Genomic DNA, 19,319 nt, shown 5'->3' on the forward strand with positions numbered 1-19,319 from the left:
TATATAAACTGAAAGTTGCACACTATAAATATCTCCTCCTACATCTATGTCAAATTTATTAGTGGGTCTTAACAAAAAGAACCATTCAATTAAAGGAGGTTTTCCATCTGTTAATACTGCTTAAAATAGAAAGAGAAACTAAATACGTAATTGGTTGACACCTGAATAAAATGTCCTATGTATTTCATAAACAAAAAAATCAACCAGATGGAAAGACTAAAATATTTTTAAAGGCAATCTCAAAATCCAGTTTCTTGCATGTTACAAAATTCCAAATGTTAACAAATGCGTATGCCTGCAAAGTAATCTTTTAATTTTATTTGCTTTAACATTAGGTATTGTAATCAAAATAAAAAAGTGCTTAAGATGGATATGCTGGAAAGATTGATTACAGTGATGACAACATTAGCCAAAATTACTGTAATAAGTCATTTTGTCTCAATTCATTACACCCTTTTTTAGGGTTAGGTCGGGTTGGAAATTAGCACACAGAGCGCTGGGTGTTATTACGGTTGACAGCCTGTCAAAGTGAGACTTGACTAATTACAGTTCTCATCTAGCCGGGGGGAAGAAAAAAAGTACAGAGCAGTAACCTCATGTTCCTAATGTCTAATTACTTTGACATGACAGGATGAGCAATCCCATAAATATCAGTCAGGTATGACAGCAAACACCCACTGACTGACTGACTGACTGATGCCATGACTTTTTTCGTGTGTGTATATGTGTGTTTTTCTTCAAGAAAATGCCTCTGCTACTGGTTATCAAAGACCACAAACCTATATTATGAAGCTTAACTGGGCCTCAACAGCTATTAAACCTCATTTGCAGTATCAGCATAGTATTTTGCAATTTATACACAGTCTACTCTGGATCTTGCCAACGATAAGGACTCTCCCTGGAGATTGGGGAAATGGCTCAATTTGGGCTTTTCAGACGCACTCACAGGGAGCTGTGCTTGTGCCTCCAGTCGCCAGCCTCGCCATCCTGCCTTTTTATAAGGCGGTTAGCTGTGCGGTATCTCCACCTGAGATCAGAACGCACCAACAAAGAGTCAGCGTTCACATCGAGAGATAGATCCTGGGGCTGGGAGGGGGGTCTGGGTGTTCAGACTTGGGAGTTGTTGAGTTGGGCAAGAATGTCTCACCCGTGCCAAGTTTTATTTCGGTGTAGGTCCATTGCAAGAGCAATCTCTGAGTGTGTGGCATTATGGAGGACATCCAAATGGTTAAGATGGAATTCCCTGATTGTTATTGAGACCTGAACCCCACTGTTCCTGAAATGATCACTATCAGCCAGCACTCCTTGAAGCACACAGCTATTCATTAAAGATGGTTATCGGCGGGTCTGAGGCGAGAGCAGGGTTTTCAGGGGCAGTCAACGAGGCGAGATCATTGGGTAGCATCTAAGATTGGCTCAGCTCCACGTTTTTCTACTTGTTCCTTCACAATTAAGACAACTTCAAACAGTCTTGCAGGTATCCTTTTAGCTCCTTAGATGTCAATAAGAGAAAAAAAAGGGACTAATGAGTTTGCACTCATAAAGCATGCTCAGAGGGATACGCAATCGCCCAATGTCCCATAACAAATAAACATAAAATACCCCACAGATGCAACAAAAGATCAAGGCAGCGCTGCTAGGAATTAGACATGCTCAACTCCCTTTGGACTCAGCATAGCGTGAAGCTGCTATTATCTCTGTGAATGTCATATCTAGACCCTATATTTTCCATTACTGAGTAGTCTGTCTATCTTGCAGCTGGAAATCTGCAAGATTTGTTCATACAGCAGCTCATGCGTCAGTGTGGTTTAGTTGGATCTCGTCTTTGTTGGTTACTTTCATGGTCGAGTGATTGCATGTTTAAGTTAGAAAGCAGGGTCATTTATGTCTCAAGCATATATTACTAGAAGTCTGAGTACATTATTGGTCTGTCACCATTACATCTTTCTTGACTTATTGAACATAAATTAAAATTGTACCTCTGGTCTCTGAGCAGCTTGTGCACTCTTCCCGGCCTAATGAAGCAGCAAATGCTTCCTGATTAATTTCTGCAGGCATTAGGAGGACAGTGTGTGTTCAGAGCTGTCTGTTGGCAGGGCTCAGCAGCAGAGGGCTCCCTTTTCCCTCTAAGATCTTAATTCAGCACTGGTCACTTCCAAAGGAGAGATCACAGATACACTTTCATTTGTTAATCAAGCTGTTATGTGAATTCTGCCCTTTTTGAGAGTCGGTTGACAGTGATTCATCTAAATCTGAGCACTATAAACAGTCCTCATAGGACCAATTTCCATGTACAGTATAGTCTTTCTTTAAAAATAGTAGATGTATTAAATGAACAGCATTGTTATTTTTCCACTTTTGAACAACACATTCTCCTGATATGCTCCCTTGTGCTTCAGTTCTGTATTTGAGAGCTATTTCTCAAACTGAGTTATCTGTTTTGATTGAGTGGGATGTTTGCCAGACAGGAGTTCCCCTGCCATTAATCTTACTGTGGGTCTGAGTGACAGACCGGATTATCAACTAAAACTTTCAGCCACTTGAGACTGCTACTGATGTTTGGCTTTCAAGAAAGAAGAAAGAGTGGGAAGCCATTCTTCTGGTAGAAAAGAGCAGACGCTGGTGTAACTTAAGCATTGTGGAAACCCTCAGCAGTCCGTGGCATTATCTGGACAAACTAATATTTACTCCCAAGACAGAGCAAACACACTCATTTACTCTGGCTTTATTCAGTGCTCTGGAATTGTTGATGGATTAACTCTGATGATGAAATCTAACCTATCTTCATCTCAGCTTGTCTAAAGGCTTCACCTCTGAAAGCAATGTGCATCAATCACTTGCAAGTGAAATTACTGGAGACAATTAAACACAAGGAAGCAAACAACAAAACATCATTTTGGTTAAAGTTACAGAGCTGTTGGTGTCAAATAAAAGTCTAAACATATGAACTATTTGCAAGATCTTTGCTTACAAATTACTGATCAGCTGCTTCACCATCAATGTGCACATTATTAAGGAGACAAGCCTCCCACAAAGATGGAAACAAAATCAACAACAGTCGGTTTCTTTTTTTCAGCTGTGTTCAGAGGGATTGGAGATTTGCAGCAGTCTGAACATGAAAAAGGCAAGTAACGAGTTGGTTTGAAGTTTGACCACAGTGCGGTGAATCTCTGTTTGAGTCAGGTCTGCTTTGAATAAAAACTGATTTGCCTCCCCCTCCTAAATTTAGTCTCCAAAATTACACAGTCTTCAGAGCATTGTCGGAATGCACAAGACTTGAAGGTCCTCCTTCTCACCAGAGTGTAATGAGAAACTGCTTGCAGAGGACGCTGGTCATAAAGGCAAACACCTGCAAAGATGAGAATCCATCTTCCTTTATCCCCACTATCAACACCAAATAGAGAAACTAGATTCTCCTGACTTGCCCTTCAGCTGCATGCGATGACAGCAACTGCCTTGCTGTTTGAGCCAGGGGGATGGATGGATGTGGGGAGAACCTAATACCTGAAAATCCTCAGCCAAGAATACATGAAGAAAAATACAAAGTAGCACATGCAAAGACCATGAATGATGCAGAATCACAATTTCAGATCATTTGTTCACAGTTTTGGGAAAACTTTCTTTGGCCTTTCTGTAACTTGTGTAGTTTGTAAAGCCAAGAACAACAAACAAAAGTGATTAATATGTCTTTTTATGTAGAATTGTGTCATGTTTTCAATGATGATATATAAGAATGTAGCGCTTCGACTCCCCTATCTAAGGCACTCAGCCCCAAGACGATTAGTTCCTTATTAAAAACAGACAAGAATCGAACAAGAATACTTTAATTTTTAAAATTAATTTCCTGAAACAGCTTGTCACTGTAGTTTTTTATTTTTTATTATTATTATTATTTTTTTAGCAAAAGTTACCCAAACAAAAGGAAAAGTTGCATTTGTTGGACTATTAATATATGTGTAGTGGGGAAGGTGTGTAAGATTGACTCAAAATTAGTAGTACTGCTATTAACCTTAATGAAGGAAAACATCACCCAGGGCAATGTTGTGCCTTATTTGTGTGTTTGTAATATTCTTTTGGACAAAAATGAAGGTCATATGGTGCAGTGGAATATTCTATATCACCCTTTGGCTACACATGCAGTACTTGTTAGACAGATCAAATTATGTATCGCTGGTTTTAGTCTTTTATGGAATTTGCTGACAATTTATTTCCTAGTCAACATAAAGCAGAATCTTTATTATTGTAATGATGAAGTACACAATTTCAATTTTGTGGCCAAGTATGGAGCAAGAGTGCAGGATTTAATGGTAGTTTTCTCCATTCATTATATAGGCTATTTATTTCAGGATGTGAATTCTCCACATAATTTAAGTTTAACAAGCTTCATTTAGCGTTGGGAATAGGAATATTATTACTCTATGGTATGAATTTTGTGGAAGAGGACTTCTGCTGCAGATATTTAGCCTGCTTCACTGTGAATTGAAACTGAGCAGCACAGACGCGCTTCACCTTGCTTTTCCCGACGTGTTTTCATTGGGTCAACCTGCGAGTCAATCTGGCACAAGCAGCAAACTTTTCATTGGGGGAAATGTAAGCCTTCCTCCAAGAATTTCCCTGTTTGCATTTGCAGGTGGACCCAAGATGGCATGATGGTGTATCCATACAGTGTCTTGTTTTTAATGGACAAAGACTCAGCATTCTTTGGCAGTGACCGGCCCCTGAGTAAAAACCTTGACGAATTCATGTGTATGTTTATTTGTTTTTTCTTCAATGTGACAGACAGGCAGCCTTGGATTTCACCTATAGAGTAGCTCAGACCTTGTTAACTCAGTAATGGATAGCCCTGGTCTGCACGCAGGCATCCTCTCCATTCTTGTGCCACTGAGAGCAGGAAGAGACGACAAGCACTTCCTCTATCACTCTGACACTCACCTTTTGTCTGTCTGGGTTAGCATCAGGCACCGATAACTGCTGTCTGCGTCATAGACGTGGCTAATGGCTTTTCTTTGCAATTTCCCATGAAGAGACACATAACGGAAATACTTTTGCTTTATTGTGAGATATTACTGTGGAGTAAACAAGACTGAAACACACAATACAGTCCACAGTGTGTGTATTTCTTCTGTATATATGCAACTAAAATACAAAATGGCACAAAAATATCATATTAAAAAATCTTATTTTATTGATTTTTTTTTTGCCATATATAAACACATGCAGTGTTTTAAAAAATATATATACTGACCTTGACACTAAAAGCTTTGTAAGCCAAAAAGTGATCCATAAAGCTCCGACTTAAAGAAGCACTTGAGTTGCATTCTACGCCGTTTGCCAACACATACATGCTTTCTTTACTAAGCTATTAAAATACTCCCCTACCAGCGAACGAAAAATGATTGTGTTTCTCATTAGGGTTTCACACCATGACAGACAGCATTTGAGCTGAAAGACGGAGGGCTCACTAGACAATTGAATGAAGTTTAAGCATTTCTGCAGAGGCCCACCTTGCTATTGTGGCTTGGAAGTGTGACTAGTGGTTGACTCAGTCTGCAGTGGAGGGTGATGACTGAAAGGATCTCCAGTGCAGGGCAGCCACCCACAGAGCTTTGTATCTTGTCCGCAGAGAAGTTCTACCCATTTCATAAAAAGTATGACACACTGATTCCTTTCAGTATTTTCTTTCATGTGTTTCATCTACAATTTCTTCATTAAAGCAAATTTAGCACCATGATTTAATATACTCTTCTCATTATCTATGTATGAGTATTTGGTGTCACAAAGGGTTTCATTTGACTTTCAGTTAATTTATGCCAGAATTACTATTTTCTTAAACACTTACATGGACACACAATCACCTGTCACCCATACAGACACAACTGTGCTACTTGTTATTGATACTTGTCAGTAGTTTTGTTTTTCAATTTAAAATATACATTATTTGCTGTGACTGGCACTGTATACTGTATGTAGCATATGGCTTTTTGGTTTGTTGTTTTAATATACAGGGGAGTTTTTTGTTTTGTTTTGTTATATGGGTATAAAGTATGACTCATACTTTATACTTTTTAGGCAAAATCTCCATCTGGCAATATTCAAACACAAATCCCACATTAGCAGGTCGGTCAGCCATAGTTTGCATTTTTATGCATTCCTCATATGAAAATATAAACCTCAGTCTAAACAGCACAAGCCTGAGCTACTGTACTGTGGTAATGATTCAAATAATAACTAAAACATATTCTCCTGGATCACTTCCTGTTCTCCCTATCACTTACACCAGGCATTTTTCAGCTTCAAAATGCAGACATTTTCCGTATTTCCTCTTCCTCTTCAATGCACACCAGTGTCATGATGTTTGTCTGTTATTTCCATATTCATGTGATGTAATTTTGTCTGGCTTGTGGAGCTGTGCACACTTCCCATTAGAGTGGCCATATTAGAACCTTCATTCAGTTTAAACCCATGTTTTCGCCATGCCAAATTAACAGCCACCCTTTGGGTCAATGCTGCGTGCGAGTGCTGAGACAGGAGAGGCGTGTCTGAGTGAAAAGCGTCAATAAGAGCAACATGCATGGTTCTCCACAACTGGTTACACTCCGTGTTCTTCAAAGGACCCTCTTTCTCTCGCTCTCTTACAGCGAGCTGGTTTGTAGCCGCTGTCAACTACACAGCACATCAAGCTTCCTAGACCTAGCTGCTCACGAGCAGACCAAACAGAAATAGTGGCTGTTTAAACCTGATGATACTGTCAATATGGGAAAGGTCAGAGAGTTCTGTATATGTTTTATTTCATCCCGGATGTTGCTAAAGTCAATAGGTCATGTCAGTTTGTGTTGATTTAGACATGAGTCTGTCTTGGTTATCAGCCAAACAAGTTCCTTAAAATCTGACAGCTGATAGGGGTTGGCAGCTCTGACTGGCGCCATTGTCACAAGGGAGTGGCAGTAGCAGTAGCAGGGCATGGTCAAAAGGTTGATTAATGACAGCTAGTATTGTTTATCTTTCACCTTTTGTTGCATTATCTCTTACATGGTGACAGAATTCCCTCCTGGTCCTGCTGTACATATATGCAGTATTCAACAACAGCAACAGGTATTGCATACGTTAAACCTGTACTGCAGACCAGTGTGCTCTCCTCCCTTTTGTCTCCTCTGAATACTCAGGTGTTACCGACTCACAAACCACACAGAGGGTTATTAGGTCTGTTTCTTAAAACAAACTGGACCTCTTTTAGATTCGGATCACAAGGATCACAAGTGTCCTATCCTAGTTAACAACATGATGTTGCTGACCATTTTAACCTTTTAAACAATTAAATCCATCTCTTAAGCTTTCCTTTTTATTCAGAAATTGTCGTTAAAGGTGCAATGTGTAGAATTCAGTGGCATCTAGCAGAATGGACTTGGCAAAAATGGAATATAATGTTCATAAGTATGTTTTTAGTCTATAATCTCCTGAAAATTAGAATAATTTGTTTGTTCATTTCCTTAGAATAAGCCCTTTATATGTACATAGAGAGCGGGTCCTATTCCACGAAGGCCACCATGTTGTCCCGGCATGTTTCTACAGTAGCCCAAAGCAGACAAACAGTGGCTCTAGAGAGAGCTTTTCATATTTTACATACGTTTTGCAGCCACCAGAACTTTTCCATGCTTGGACGGGGAGAATTAGGGGAGGGGTTTTCATTTGGTTGCATTCTACAACCTCACCACTAGATGCCACTAAATCTTACACACTGGTCCTTTAAAATCCAGATCTCTTTTGCAAGAACAAAAATTATACAGAAGATATACAAGATAGCAACAAGATTACAAAACAATATTTGCTCAAATGCACTGCTTAAAACCATCAAAAAATTAAAAAAGATATATCATGTAAAAGAGGGTCCCATGAGGAAAAAAATGGCATTGTTCTTCTATTTTATATTTTCCCCTAGCATCAGTAATAAGTATTCTAACCTCTGAGTCATTTTTGTCAGAACACAATAATTATTTATTCACATTTTAAAAAACACTTTCATTCACTCCAACTTCAAGAAATCTAAATCTCAGATGTTGCTACAGATCCTTCTTATTTAGGCCTAAGCCACTGAACATTATTTTTTCAAAATTAAGATAGTCAGTTTATATGGACTGCAAACACTGACTTTAACATATTATATTAACAAGTAAGTGTATGACTTCCTGGCCTCTAAATGTGATAGACAAGATATATCTGAATGCCATTGACCTGAGATTCACACAAAGATATTCGTATAGGTTATTCTGGCTAAAGGCAGCTAATGATGAATTTTAGGAAAAAATTGCAATAAATATTTTGTCAAATCTCTATGCCCAAGCTAGATCCAACTGAGTTTCAGGCAGGATTTTCCTCCCCAAACCAACAGACAGTACAGTGGTTTACCGCTCACATTTTTGGGAGAAGAGTCATCATCTTATTATCACCTAATAAGAACTTGAGCCAAAAATTAACTTGAAGGCAACCCTTAAATCCAGCACCGCATAACATTTTGCTGGTAGCATTTTGCTTGTGTGTGGCGACATTTAGCACAGTATATATTTCAGCACACTTTAAATAAGTCACAGATGGGCAGTCGGGCAGAACATTAATTCTATAGTCTCCACAAATTAAAGAGGATCCTCTTGTCTCTCTGTCTGTGCCCGGATCTCCACTAAAATAGACTTCCATAATGGAGGTTTGTATTTCGACTTTCCAGCTGGGACTTACACACTCCTTTAAATTTTGATATTTGCCCATTACTGACAATACACGCAAATTGCAAGCATTCTTCTAGTTGTATAAAAATATGCCTGCTCTCATGGCAGTATTTTCAAAGACTTTATTTTAATTGAGTTGGCAAACACAAAAATTTCATGCACACATGCACAAATTTCATGCTCTTTTAGTCATCTGTATATAATAATCAAAGCTGGGCTCTGCAATTCAATGTGATCCTGTGGTCTTTCTGTCTTTCTGTATTGCTGTATTGCTGTATCGCTGTATCCTCCGAGGACCAAAAACAGCAGAGGAATCTCCTGAGAGCAAATGTGAAATGATACGTTTTCATTTGGAAAGCCAAATGTCATCATCATGTCTCTGTCCCTTTGCTTTTAGAGCATCTGGTTGATGTGGTGAGCTGGCAGAGCAAGTAAGAACATGGGAAGGAGACATTTATCATCCTCTAGACTACAGAGCTGTAACTCTGCCTGCTTGGAAATCCTGTGGACAGTCAGCGGAAAAAAAAAAATAAGTCAATGGTGATTGTATTACATGGATGACATCATTACGGAGCCACTGCTTTGGTGTTTCAGTTTTGGGTGGCAAAAACATTAATTCATCACTCACATGTTCGTTTAATAATAATAATATTCGTATTCTGATCCTGTTTATGTCATTATAAATGCTATGCGTCTATGATCCTGTATAATTTTCTCCACAGTTGCACTGTTTACTTTCTTCTGCACATCAAAATATCTGTTCACCGAATGCACCACACTCTGTCACATAATATAAACATTAGGCTGACAGATATAGCCAGATTTTTAAATTTATGACTTGTCAAAAAAAAATGATATCCTTAAAAGACCGTGACGAGCACATGTTCCAGCATTGTACATGTTTGCATGCACTGAGTTTCCATGGCAAGTTAATTCATTTGAAATTTCAGACATGAGAACTGCTGACACTTGCCTCCTTTTCACAATTTGAGACTTTGCCAACTTGCCACTCTCTTTTTAAAAGGTTTCTCGTGTATCTTTCTTTGCTTTTTCAAAGACCTGTCTGGCCTGCCATGTCGCCTGTCCTGAGATGCTCTTTTGTTGATGTCGAGTCATGCAAAGAGTAGTGAGTGACTCCTGGACAGCTTGGGGTAGTTTCCCACCCCTAAACACAAAAAAGTGGCGATAATGTAAAATGTCTTAAATCATACACTGCAAAGTGTCAAATACATAAACTGAACTTTGGTCTCTAAAGAGCACTCAGTCCCTCCTGCACACATGGCAGACATTGATGAATCGTTACAGTTTTAACTTGTCTGTTCAGTGCCTGTTCTTGCTTTTTAAGGAATGTCACCATTTTACTGGTGCTTAGATTATTAATAGTGCTTCATTTCCATATCCATTAGGATCAAGGAGACAAAGTCTTCTATCTATCTCTCCAAGTATCTGTTTAAGCTTGTGGCATTTGAGAATCCTTTCAAGTTTAAGTTGCAGATGTAACACTCTCAAGATCCAGGAGATCAGAGTCCTGTAGTGTTTAAGTCTGGCCATTTGCACGCTTGTGTTTCAGTAGATTCATTGAACGTTTGGAATGTCACAGTACAAGAAGAAGCCCTGTAAGTTACAATTGAAATAACAACTCTAATGTCTCCTTCAACCACAAGCAGCCCTTGTTTTTCATTCACATCTCAATAAATCATAAATTACAGGGAGAACACTTAATCAAGAGCAAACTGTTAGCAATCATTTGCTAACACTTGGCTCTTTATTAAGTTTTCTTGCAAAGTCACTTAAATATTTTAACAAATATTGTAATGAATATAAATACTTCCACTACAGGACCTTTGCCTTGTAAAAATGACAACATTATTAGAGAAAGAATCCTGAACCTTTTTGAACAATATTGAAAAAACGCAAAAGCTACAAGTCCTAATGGTCATCCTGGGGTGAAAAAAGTGGCCTGAAAAGCACTTTGTTAGTTATGTGGCAGCCATCTCAAAGTATACACACTAAGTATTAAAGAAATATTATGTTTTTGTACTCTGTATCAATAGGAAATATCCGTCTATAACCAGCCCACCTGCTGCCCTTCCAACACAGAGGGTCTGCAGAGGACACTGTGGGGGGTATCACTTGCTGCCCTGATTGATGACCATAGGTCCCGCAGGAAGTAACCCCGCCACCATGAAGGAGTGTTTTCTGAACCCCAAGTGGTATCCGGGAAAACATGAGCGACTCCAGTCAGGGAGTGTGTGTACTCATAGGCCATCTTAATGTTTGGATTTACTGAGTCACTTGGGGTTTCGCTGCAAAAGGGGGAAAAGAATCAGCGGCTGCAAAATAGAGCACAAATTCCTGGGTGTATTCTCTAACCTGCTATTAAAACTGATCAGTGTGACACCTCTGTGCTTAATGCTTTGGACCAGAAACATTTCCATGGAGGACTAAAGCAGTGCAAATAAATTGCTTCCTCTTTCCTGGGAGCTTTCTTCAGAACTCTCAGATAATCAATTTACTGTATCAGTCTGGATTAAATTAGCTATATTCACCATCAAAAATACCACTCATGTGTAAGCAAGGCTGATATAAAGCAGCTATACATTTAATATTCAATTATATAATGTCGACATATTAACAATAGCATGTAAAATCCATTTTTATTTAAATTTTAAAACTAGAAAATTTGGGTGGATGAGCCCAGTAACATGTTCAAAGAGAGTATATATTGATATCTTTTTGATTTTTTTTTGTTGGAGTTGGAAAGGAAACTGCATCTAGATAATAATGTATTGCCTTTCAAAAAATACTGTTTCCTTGTTCTGTTCTGTTCTGCTCACACTTTTGGAGAGTGTGTCCAGACTTTTGACTGAGACTGTATATCTCACTGCCAGAGTCAAGAAAGCAGAATCCAACTGCAAATCCACACAGTCAGTCAGTCTAATACGTTTCAGTGAGAGTAGTTTTGCATGTTGGTTTTCTGATCATTTAGTTGGGATGAACTGGATTTGTAATCATTTGCAATATATCTACAGTGCATGTAGAAAAAAAGTATTATTCATCTTAATGACATGCAAATTTGATTCTCCCTCTTGTCTCAGAGCATTTTTTATTAACATTCCTACATCTTGATTCTTTCTAGGTATTTCCATATCATTCAGTCAACTGGCACCCTTTGTTTTAAAACCCTTAAAGTTGATTTGACTGATCAGGTTTATTGCTTGCTGTTGTTGAATTAGCAGATATAATCAATAACGTCACCAGATGAACCTTGTCTCAAGAAACTCAATGTAACAGTAGCAGTTCCCCAAGAGGTCAATGTGCCTGTATGTTAGAGACTATAAAATTGTACATTTTATGACTACATGTGTAATTTAATAAAAATCTATTCACATTAAAAGGAAGAAAATGTAATTTGCATTATACATTAAATAATGAGCCATTCTGTTTTGCAAAGGCATAAAAATACAACCATAAAATGTTTACTCTGCGCGACTGTATTCACACTGAGGGTGCTGCTGTTAATCTTACTGAACCAAACTAAACTGGGCCCTTCACCAAACCAGCTGCTCCACACATCCCTCCCTGACCCCAGTGTGTAGCATCAAGTCACAATAGAAAGATGCAGGATCTGGATCTGTCAACCCCAGTGTCCAGTTAAAATCCAAAGGAAACTCTTGAAATCTCTCAGGGCTAATAAATAAGACATAAATACATTTAAAAATATAGTGTCTTTCATTATTATTATTTCTGGGAAACATACATGCTTCATGGTGATTTTGGTTCACAGTTAGGGTAGAAATAAAACTATAAAAGGGAACTTTATGACAAACTACACTGTAATTATATTTTGTGCTGCTGGTATTAATTAGAAGAAAATATAGTCTGCAACAGACTATATTTTCTTTGAATAGTAAAAAAGTCAAAAACTCATTTTTTTATGAACAAACTATTTAGTCTAGACTATTTGATAAAACGAAATATTATTTGGTATGATTTTAGCCAAGATAGTGGCTAATTTGCTAACTTGTATTTTAGCCATTTATACTGTACACTGTACATTGTTCTGGAGTAAAAGATAAATGAATTGAACGGACGGCCACAAAATACGGCAGACTGCCCTTACTGAGGGCACAATGATTTCAACACTGACGAAAAAACACTAGGCTATAATAATACTATAATAATTTATACGACATCTGCATCTGTGCAAAACTATTAATTATACAGTCTTATTGCATAAAGATCACAAAAATAGCAATAGGCCTGTCATAGTCATCAGCCAAACATAGAAGTGAGATCAGACAACATGGTCACATAAATAGTGAGGTTCAGTCTATTAAGGAAAGCTGTTAAAGGAATTTTCGTCAGAGCGGCAGAGCAGAGAGTCCACAGGAATAAACAGTTTACAGGAGAGCCAGCACAGGCCTATAGGCCTGTATGGGAAAATACTCCTAATTTATATACGGGAAAACATATCCCTGAGGCTTCATGTGGGTGGATTTGGACTGTCAGCTGCTCCATTGTACACACCGTTCACTAACGTGCATGATCAGACCTCAGATTTCCATCGTGGCAGGTATCATTTACAACTCAGATAGCATCAGCATAGGCGCCCAGCCTGCGTAGAGCTCTTTCAATGAGCAGCCTATAGGAGTAAAGAAATTACTTCTCCCGGTAATGACCCACAATATTTCAGTTGCTGTACTAATATTAATGTGTAATATGAATGTTCAGGCCTCAAAGAAAATCATTTCTCAGTGTCCGACCTGCTACATCAAACTTCCATTCCGGGTAGATAATTGAAAAAAAATAGTGGTATAGCCCTTTAAATTATCCACGAGTACCCCCACTCATTTCTGTCAGTAAGCTGTAGACTAAATTCCTCATCATCAACAAACCTAGAAACGGCTCTAGTAAACAGAAAACGATATGAACACCCTCATCAACACTGACCCCTATGAATTTCGGCTGTAAGCACCAGGAAGAACCAAACATTGCACTTTTTTAATCCCTTAATGGTGAAACAATATAAATTCGGACAACATATGGCATTTAAGAAAGCCTTTATTTTTTGAATATTTACAATGAAATTATAAAAATATATACTGTAATTAAAGCTTTGGCAAATATTTTACATTTAGACAATTTAGGCCTAGCCTATCTCTTTGTTCACATCGTTGAGTCACTGTAGAATCGAGATCTTGGCCACAAATTAGGATTATATGGTATATGGAGGGTAACAGACTTATCACTGACAGGTTGGACTGGCAAAAAAAAAAAAAAGTTTTTTAATCCCGCTGTCTCCATGACAGAATATTTCAAACTAATATTTCAGTGGAGAAAAAAAACTATCAACCAATGAGGGGAAACACCGATACATCCATGCAAGCTTACATTCATATGACCATAAAGGCCCATATAGGTATACTGTATTCATTATGCATGTGAATAGGCCTGTGTTTGACCGTAAGCTGCAAACACTCAGGGAAACAAGCCGTTCAGACTTACTGTTGGAGTTGTTGAAATGAGTTCAGTTAAATGGGTCTGGTAATTAAGGTGGTATAAGTCCCGGTTATGATGATGAGGTAGGGAGACTGAGTCCATGCACACTGTTCAAGTCTTCATGTTGCTGCTGCTGCTGCTGTTGCTTGCTCAGGGGACTGGGCGGTTTTCTCTCTCCTGCACAACACAAAGAAGGAACACAGTGGGCCTGTGCATGCAACTCCTCATCAAATTATTATTTACTTATGCAGATAACGTGAACTATTTCGCCTACAAGTTCTAGCAGATCTAGTCTGATTTAAAGAGACTGGAGACTGAGACATGCATCGTTATAACAAGCAGACTCCGATTTTTTTCTTTCAAAATTAAGCTTATTATTCCTCATTTTTGTATGCGTAAAAATGTTCTCGGACCACCTGGCAGGCTTGCTGGCCAAATTTGGAAGGTCAATATTTAATAATTGACATGTAATTAGGCTTCATTTGGGATTTGGTAAATGTTTACACTCGTCACGGTCACTGCGTATTTAGAAACCGTGTGTGTGTGTGTGTGTGTGTGTGTGTGTGTGTGTGTGTGTGTGTGTGTGTGTGTGTGTCTGTGTGTGTGAGAAAGGGAAGAAGGGAGGGGAAGTGAAGGGGAGACAGTCAGACGCGTATGTAATAATGGTAATAATCATTATAATTATAATAGTATTACAGTGGGAAAATAAATCCTGATATCAATCAACTGCATTTGAGAGAATGCTCTGCGACAAATATGTAATCAGCTTTCCCATTGAACCATGGTCCCTCTAACCCCTCCATAGGTAGTACCTTCTCGGGCCTGATGCTTGAAGGCCATCGGCGAGTGGATCTCCCCTGCATGCATGCTCATCCCGCTGCCTGGGTGGGACAGGGCCGGGCTCTGCGGCTGCCAGTGGTGGTGCCCCGGGGCTACGTAGCCGCCTGCTGGCCCGCTGTACACCCCGTACTGATTGGTGGGGGAATAAGCGCACGCCGAGACATAACTGGACAGTGTCGAAGATGGCTGCAAGCAATCACATAAGACATGGACAAAATAAGAATGAATTATAATCGTAAGTGACGCGTGGCTTCTAGCAATGGTCCTCAAAGGCGGTGTATGGGGAAGCAAACTGGAAACAGCACGAATTTCGCTCTAATTCAGTTTACCATTAGGCTAATTAGAGTGTATACACAACTAGGTTTCCTCTATCTGTCATCTGAGTCCCAAAACATACGTGAACATTTAACCAGCAGTAATAAAAACCTGCCGGATGGGAGTCTCAGGAGTAAAATCTTATCAAGCAAATGTCTGTGGCCTTATGTGACTCTGTTTCCCTGATATGGAAACTTTTCACAACTCTGCCACAGGCCTTTGTAGCTAGAGCATAATTTATTAAAGGCCTCTGCCAGTTTTTCTTTTTTTCACTATATGTTTGGATTGTTTCCGACAGAGAATGGAAAAATGGCTTGGTTACAGCAGCATAGAAAAGGCACACTTGTCCAGTCTCGATGCTGAAACGTGACAGAGTTTACAGAGGTTTAAATCTTTATTTACCTGTCCATATTTTATGTCCGCGTCAATGGCTGATTTGTCAATCCCGTTGACCGTGTGTGCCGCGGGGAAAGCTGCTCTGTTGACGCTACTCCAGTCCTCCATTTTTGGTGGGTACCCCTCCGTTCCAGCAATGGCTGATTTAGAAACAGTAACTTCATGTCAAAGATGTGTAAAAGGTAGAATTTCTAAAGTGTTAAAAACATTGCAGTCCCATTAAGATGTAAAATGAATTATGTGGATTATAGCCATATTTAAAACGCCTTACGCATGAGCCTATTTGGGCTTTAATTCACAATTTCATTTTCAACACATACATAAGACTATCTAAAATATTTATAAAGCCAACGTTGCTCAAACAAATATACATTTTAATATCAAAATTGTTTTAATTATTTATGTGTGTAACTGTTGGCAACATGCAAGTATTACATAATTGGGTCTGTGTTTTAATTTCATCTTAAAAATTAAAAACAAAACACACATAAAAAAAACAACAACAAAGAAAACATCAGCAGCTCACTAAAAATATTTTTCTCTCATTTAATAATTTTGTAATTGTTTATTTGGGCTTATTTTACCCAATCAAGCCCTATAATTAATTATCGTAATGTTTGCGTAAAATACGCAATATTCTCCTACATGCAGGCTTGTAGCGCTGAGCTAATTCATTACACTGTGAAAACAATATTTAATTCTACATTTTATACACACATTTTGTAAAATACATGATTAAATAAATAAATAATTTGTATTGGCCTTCATGGCACAAACATATGCTCGGTCATGGAGACTCAGTAATGGATGCAAACACTGGCTAAAAGACAAGAAAGGCAGGGAAAAAAACGCCTGTACTGACTACTTGAAGGATTAGGGGGGATATAGCAGGTGAGCAAGGTGTTTGCAAAAGCATCATGCCATGAAAAGGCCTATTGAGAGTGGCCTTACTGCTTTTTGGCTGAATGGTGAAACGGAGGCCTGTACAACCTCTAATGGACACATTGTCCTGCCTGTTTGCCAGAACAGGTTGTACGAAGCGATATGGCAATTTATCATACTCAGTAACACACTAATAACCAGCTGCACTGGTTTATTAAGCTCTTATTTGAGAAGTCTGAACGCAAAGGGCCACCATGCATGGCACAGAGAGTCACAGAGGCCTTAGATTTAGAGTAAATGATGGTCCTCACCTGCAGGATCCATGAAGGCTCGTATACCGAGGATGTTACTGACGGTGTGTGCAGAAGGCCAGGCCCTGGATATGCTCACATGTCCAGCCGTCACAGGTACTCCAGGAGGGCTGCCCATTTTAGTGCCAGTGGGCGACATGGTGTTGGAGTAGGAATAAGGGTATATGTGATTGTACGAGAGCCCGGCCTGCATGGAAGCTTGCTTACTGCTCTCATATTGGTTGGGCTGGGAGAGATTTCCAATCTTGTTGCGTAAAATCCTGCTGATAGAGCTAACCGACGGGACATTGTACTTGTCACAAACTCCATCGGCTAAAAGCCTGTCCCGGATCTCCCAGGCAAAGATCCCGGGGTCGTTTTGTTTGTATTCCCTGATATTTTTCACCACGTTAGGCGTCGTGACCCGTGGTTTGCTCCCTCCAATGGCACCGGGTAAGATGGATCCCGTCTCGTTGTACCTCGCCAAAATCTTGCTCACGCAGCCGTGGGAGACTCGGAGCTGTCGGCTTATATCGCAGGGTCTGATCCCAAGCTGAGCCAGCTCCACTATTCTCAACCGTATGGCGTTGGGTAGGGGTCTGCCATTGACGAACACGCCGCCTAACTGGTTCACCTCTCCATAGGTTTGCTCTGCAGGAGAATACACATGTTACATAATTATACTGTATGAGGTGAGTAAAGATGTTTGTCTGACATAAAAAATATTATTTCCACGTGCTGACATTGTACATAATACCATGTCACAAAAATATTCCCATCAAACAATAATATAGATTTATCATTAAGAGACAAAGCCACTTAAAAATGTGCATTTGTTAGATACAGAGCAGCTACTGTACTTTCACCACAAATTGAGGTTATAAAGTTGGATAACATGTGCCAGTCTACAGAGGTTGGTAAACTGCTTGACAACCTGACAGTCGCTCTTTTCCAACTTAACAAAAGTCTGCAAACTGTATGTCTGAGTTTACCCTCCACCATCTCTTCGTCCACAACAAAAAAACAACATTAAAAATGGCGAGCTTACGGAATTGACACTCGAGAGCTCTTCAAAGAAGCGCATTTCATAGGATAATTGGCAGGGTGGTTACCATACGAGTTAAAGCTTTAAACAGACAGCAATACCAGCTGAGTAGAGCTGGAAAATCCACCTTGAAATAAACTTGACAAGCAGTTGCAAAAAAAAAAGACCCTTCTCATTTGCACACATTATCTGAACTTGGAGAAAAAGCAAATGCTTATTGCTGTCTTTTACGCAGGCGTGGTGAATCTGGATACGCTTCCATAAGCTCCCTGCCACTGAAGCATGCAGATGGTAACTCAGGCTTACCCATTTGCCTATATGTTTCGAGATGCTGGGAAATATAGGTGCCCCTTCAAATGGCTGAATGCGTCCGAGAGAAGGCAGAGAAGGAAGGGGAACGGGAGGAATGAGCCCCAGAAGAGGAAAAATAGACCTCTTAAAATCTCCGCCGACTGCAGCGTGCCCCAGTGTTTTGTGGAAGCCAGTGGCTGCAAGGTACAATGGTAACAAAGTGATCTTCATCCGATAAAAGCAAATTGGAGTTATCCCGGGGAGTCCGGACTTTGCTGGAATTAATTTGACGCGTCCTCCACGTCAATCTTCGCTGTTATACGCCAAGCCTCTGCTTTGGTTTCATTGGTCGTCCTGCGCTGGAAACGCTGTCAGCCAATGCAAACCCCATCCGGTTGGAGCCGTGCAGCCTCCTTGAATATTTTGCATAGGGGAAGTGGCAGAAAAGGGAAACGTTTCATCCAACATGCAGCCCTCTGGTAAGGACTTATACATCATAGGAGATACACTGTAAATATACGCACAGTTATGACAGTGGAGTGTCTTTCTGGACTGGTTAGCAAAGTTTTCAGCTCTAAAATAAAGTCGAACCACTTTTTTTTTTAAAAAGGTGACATAAATATGTTTATGTTTCTACACTGACAGCCGTGACAGGGAGTAGTGTCAATTACATGTGAGTGATAAAACTAGAGGGTGTAATGAAGGTTAAATTGCATAAAACAGACCTATTCAGAAAGATATTTAACTTATATTCATTATGCATGATGTGATGCTTGCAAGTGATGTTTTTTTTAACTGTTCTTACGTCACTGGATTCACCTGAAAAATGGGTGAACTTGTGGCCTGAAGTGTGTTATTAATCCACTTAGTTATGTGTAATTTACTACAATTAAAACCACGTATAATTAAATGATGCTTTTAGAAATGTTATTTATAACTTATAAATAACATAAATACACCTAAAATTATCCTCTTGCGGATGAAGCATGTTAGCTAATTTACATATCAGTCCTATCAAATTCATATTTGTATGATTTTCAT

The 19,319-nt window shown here is 39.3% G+C and overlaps 1 protein-coding gene across 1 annotated transcript; it reads right to left on the reverse strand.

Moving 5' to 3' along the window:
- Window positions 1-14,289: 14,289 nt before the first annotated feature.
- pax1a (paired box 1a) lies at window positions 14,290-17,944 on the reverse strand. Its single transcript, XM_053335185.1, has 5 exons — window positions 17,935-17,944; window positions 16,964-17,593; window positions 15,777-15,910; window positions 15,032-15,245; window positions 14,290-14,396 (listed from the first exon to the last, which is right to left on the reverse strand). Exons 1-5 carry the CDS (start codon window positions 17,942-17,944, stop codon window positions 14,290-14,292), a joined length of 1,095 nt encoding a protein of 364 aa, XP_053191160.1.
- Window positions 17,945-19,319: the final 1,375 nt, after the last annotated feature.

The sequence above is a fragment of the Scomber japonicus genome, chromosome 16, assembly GCF_027409825.1.
Source record: "Scomber japonicus isolate fScoJap1 chromosome 16, fScoJap1.pri, whole genome shotgun sequence".
Classification (NCBI taxonomy): Eukaryota; Metazoa; Chordata; class Actinopteri; order Scombriformes; family Scombridae; genus Scomber; species Scomber japonicus.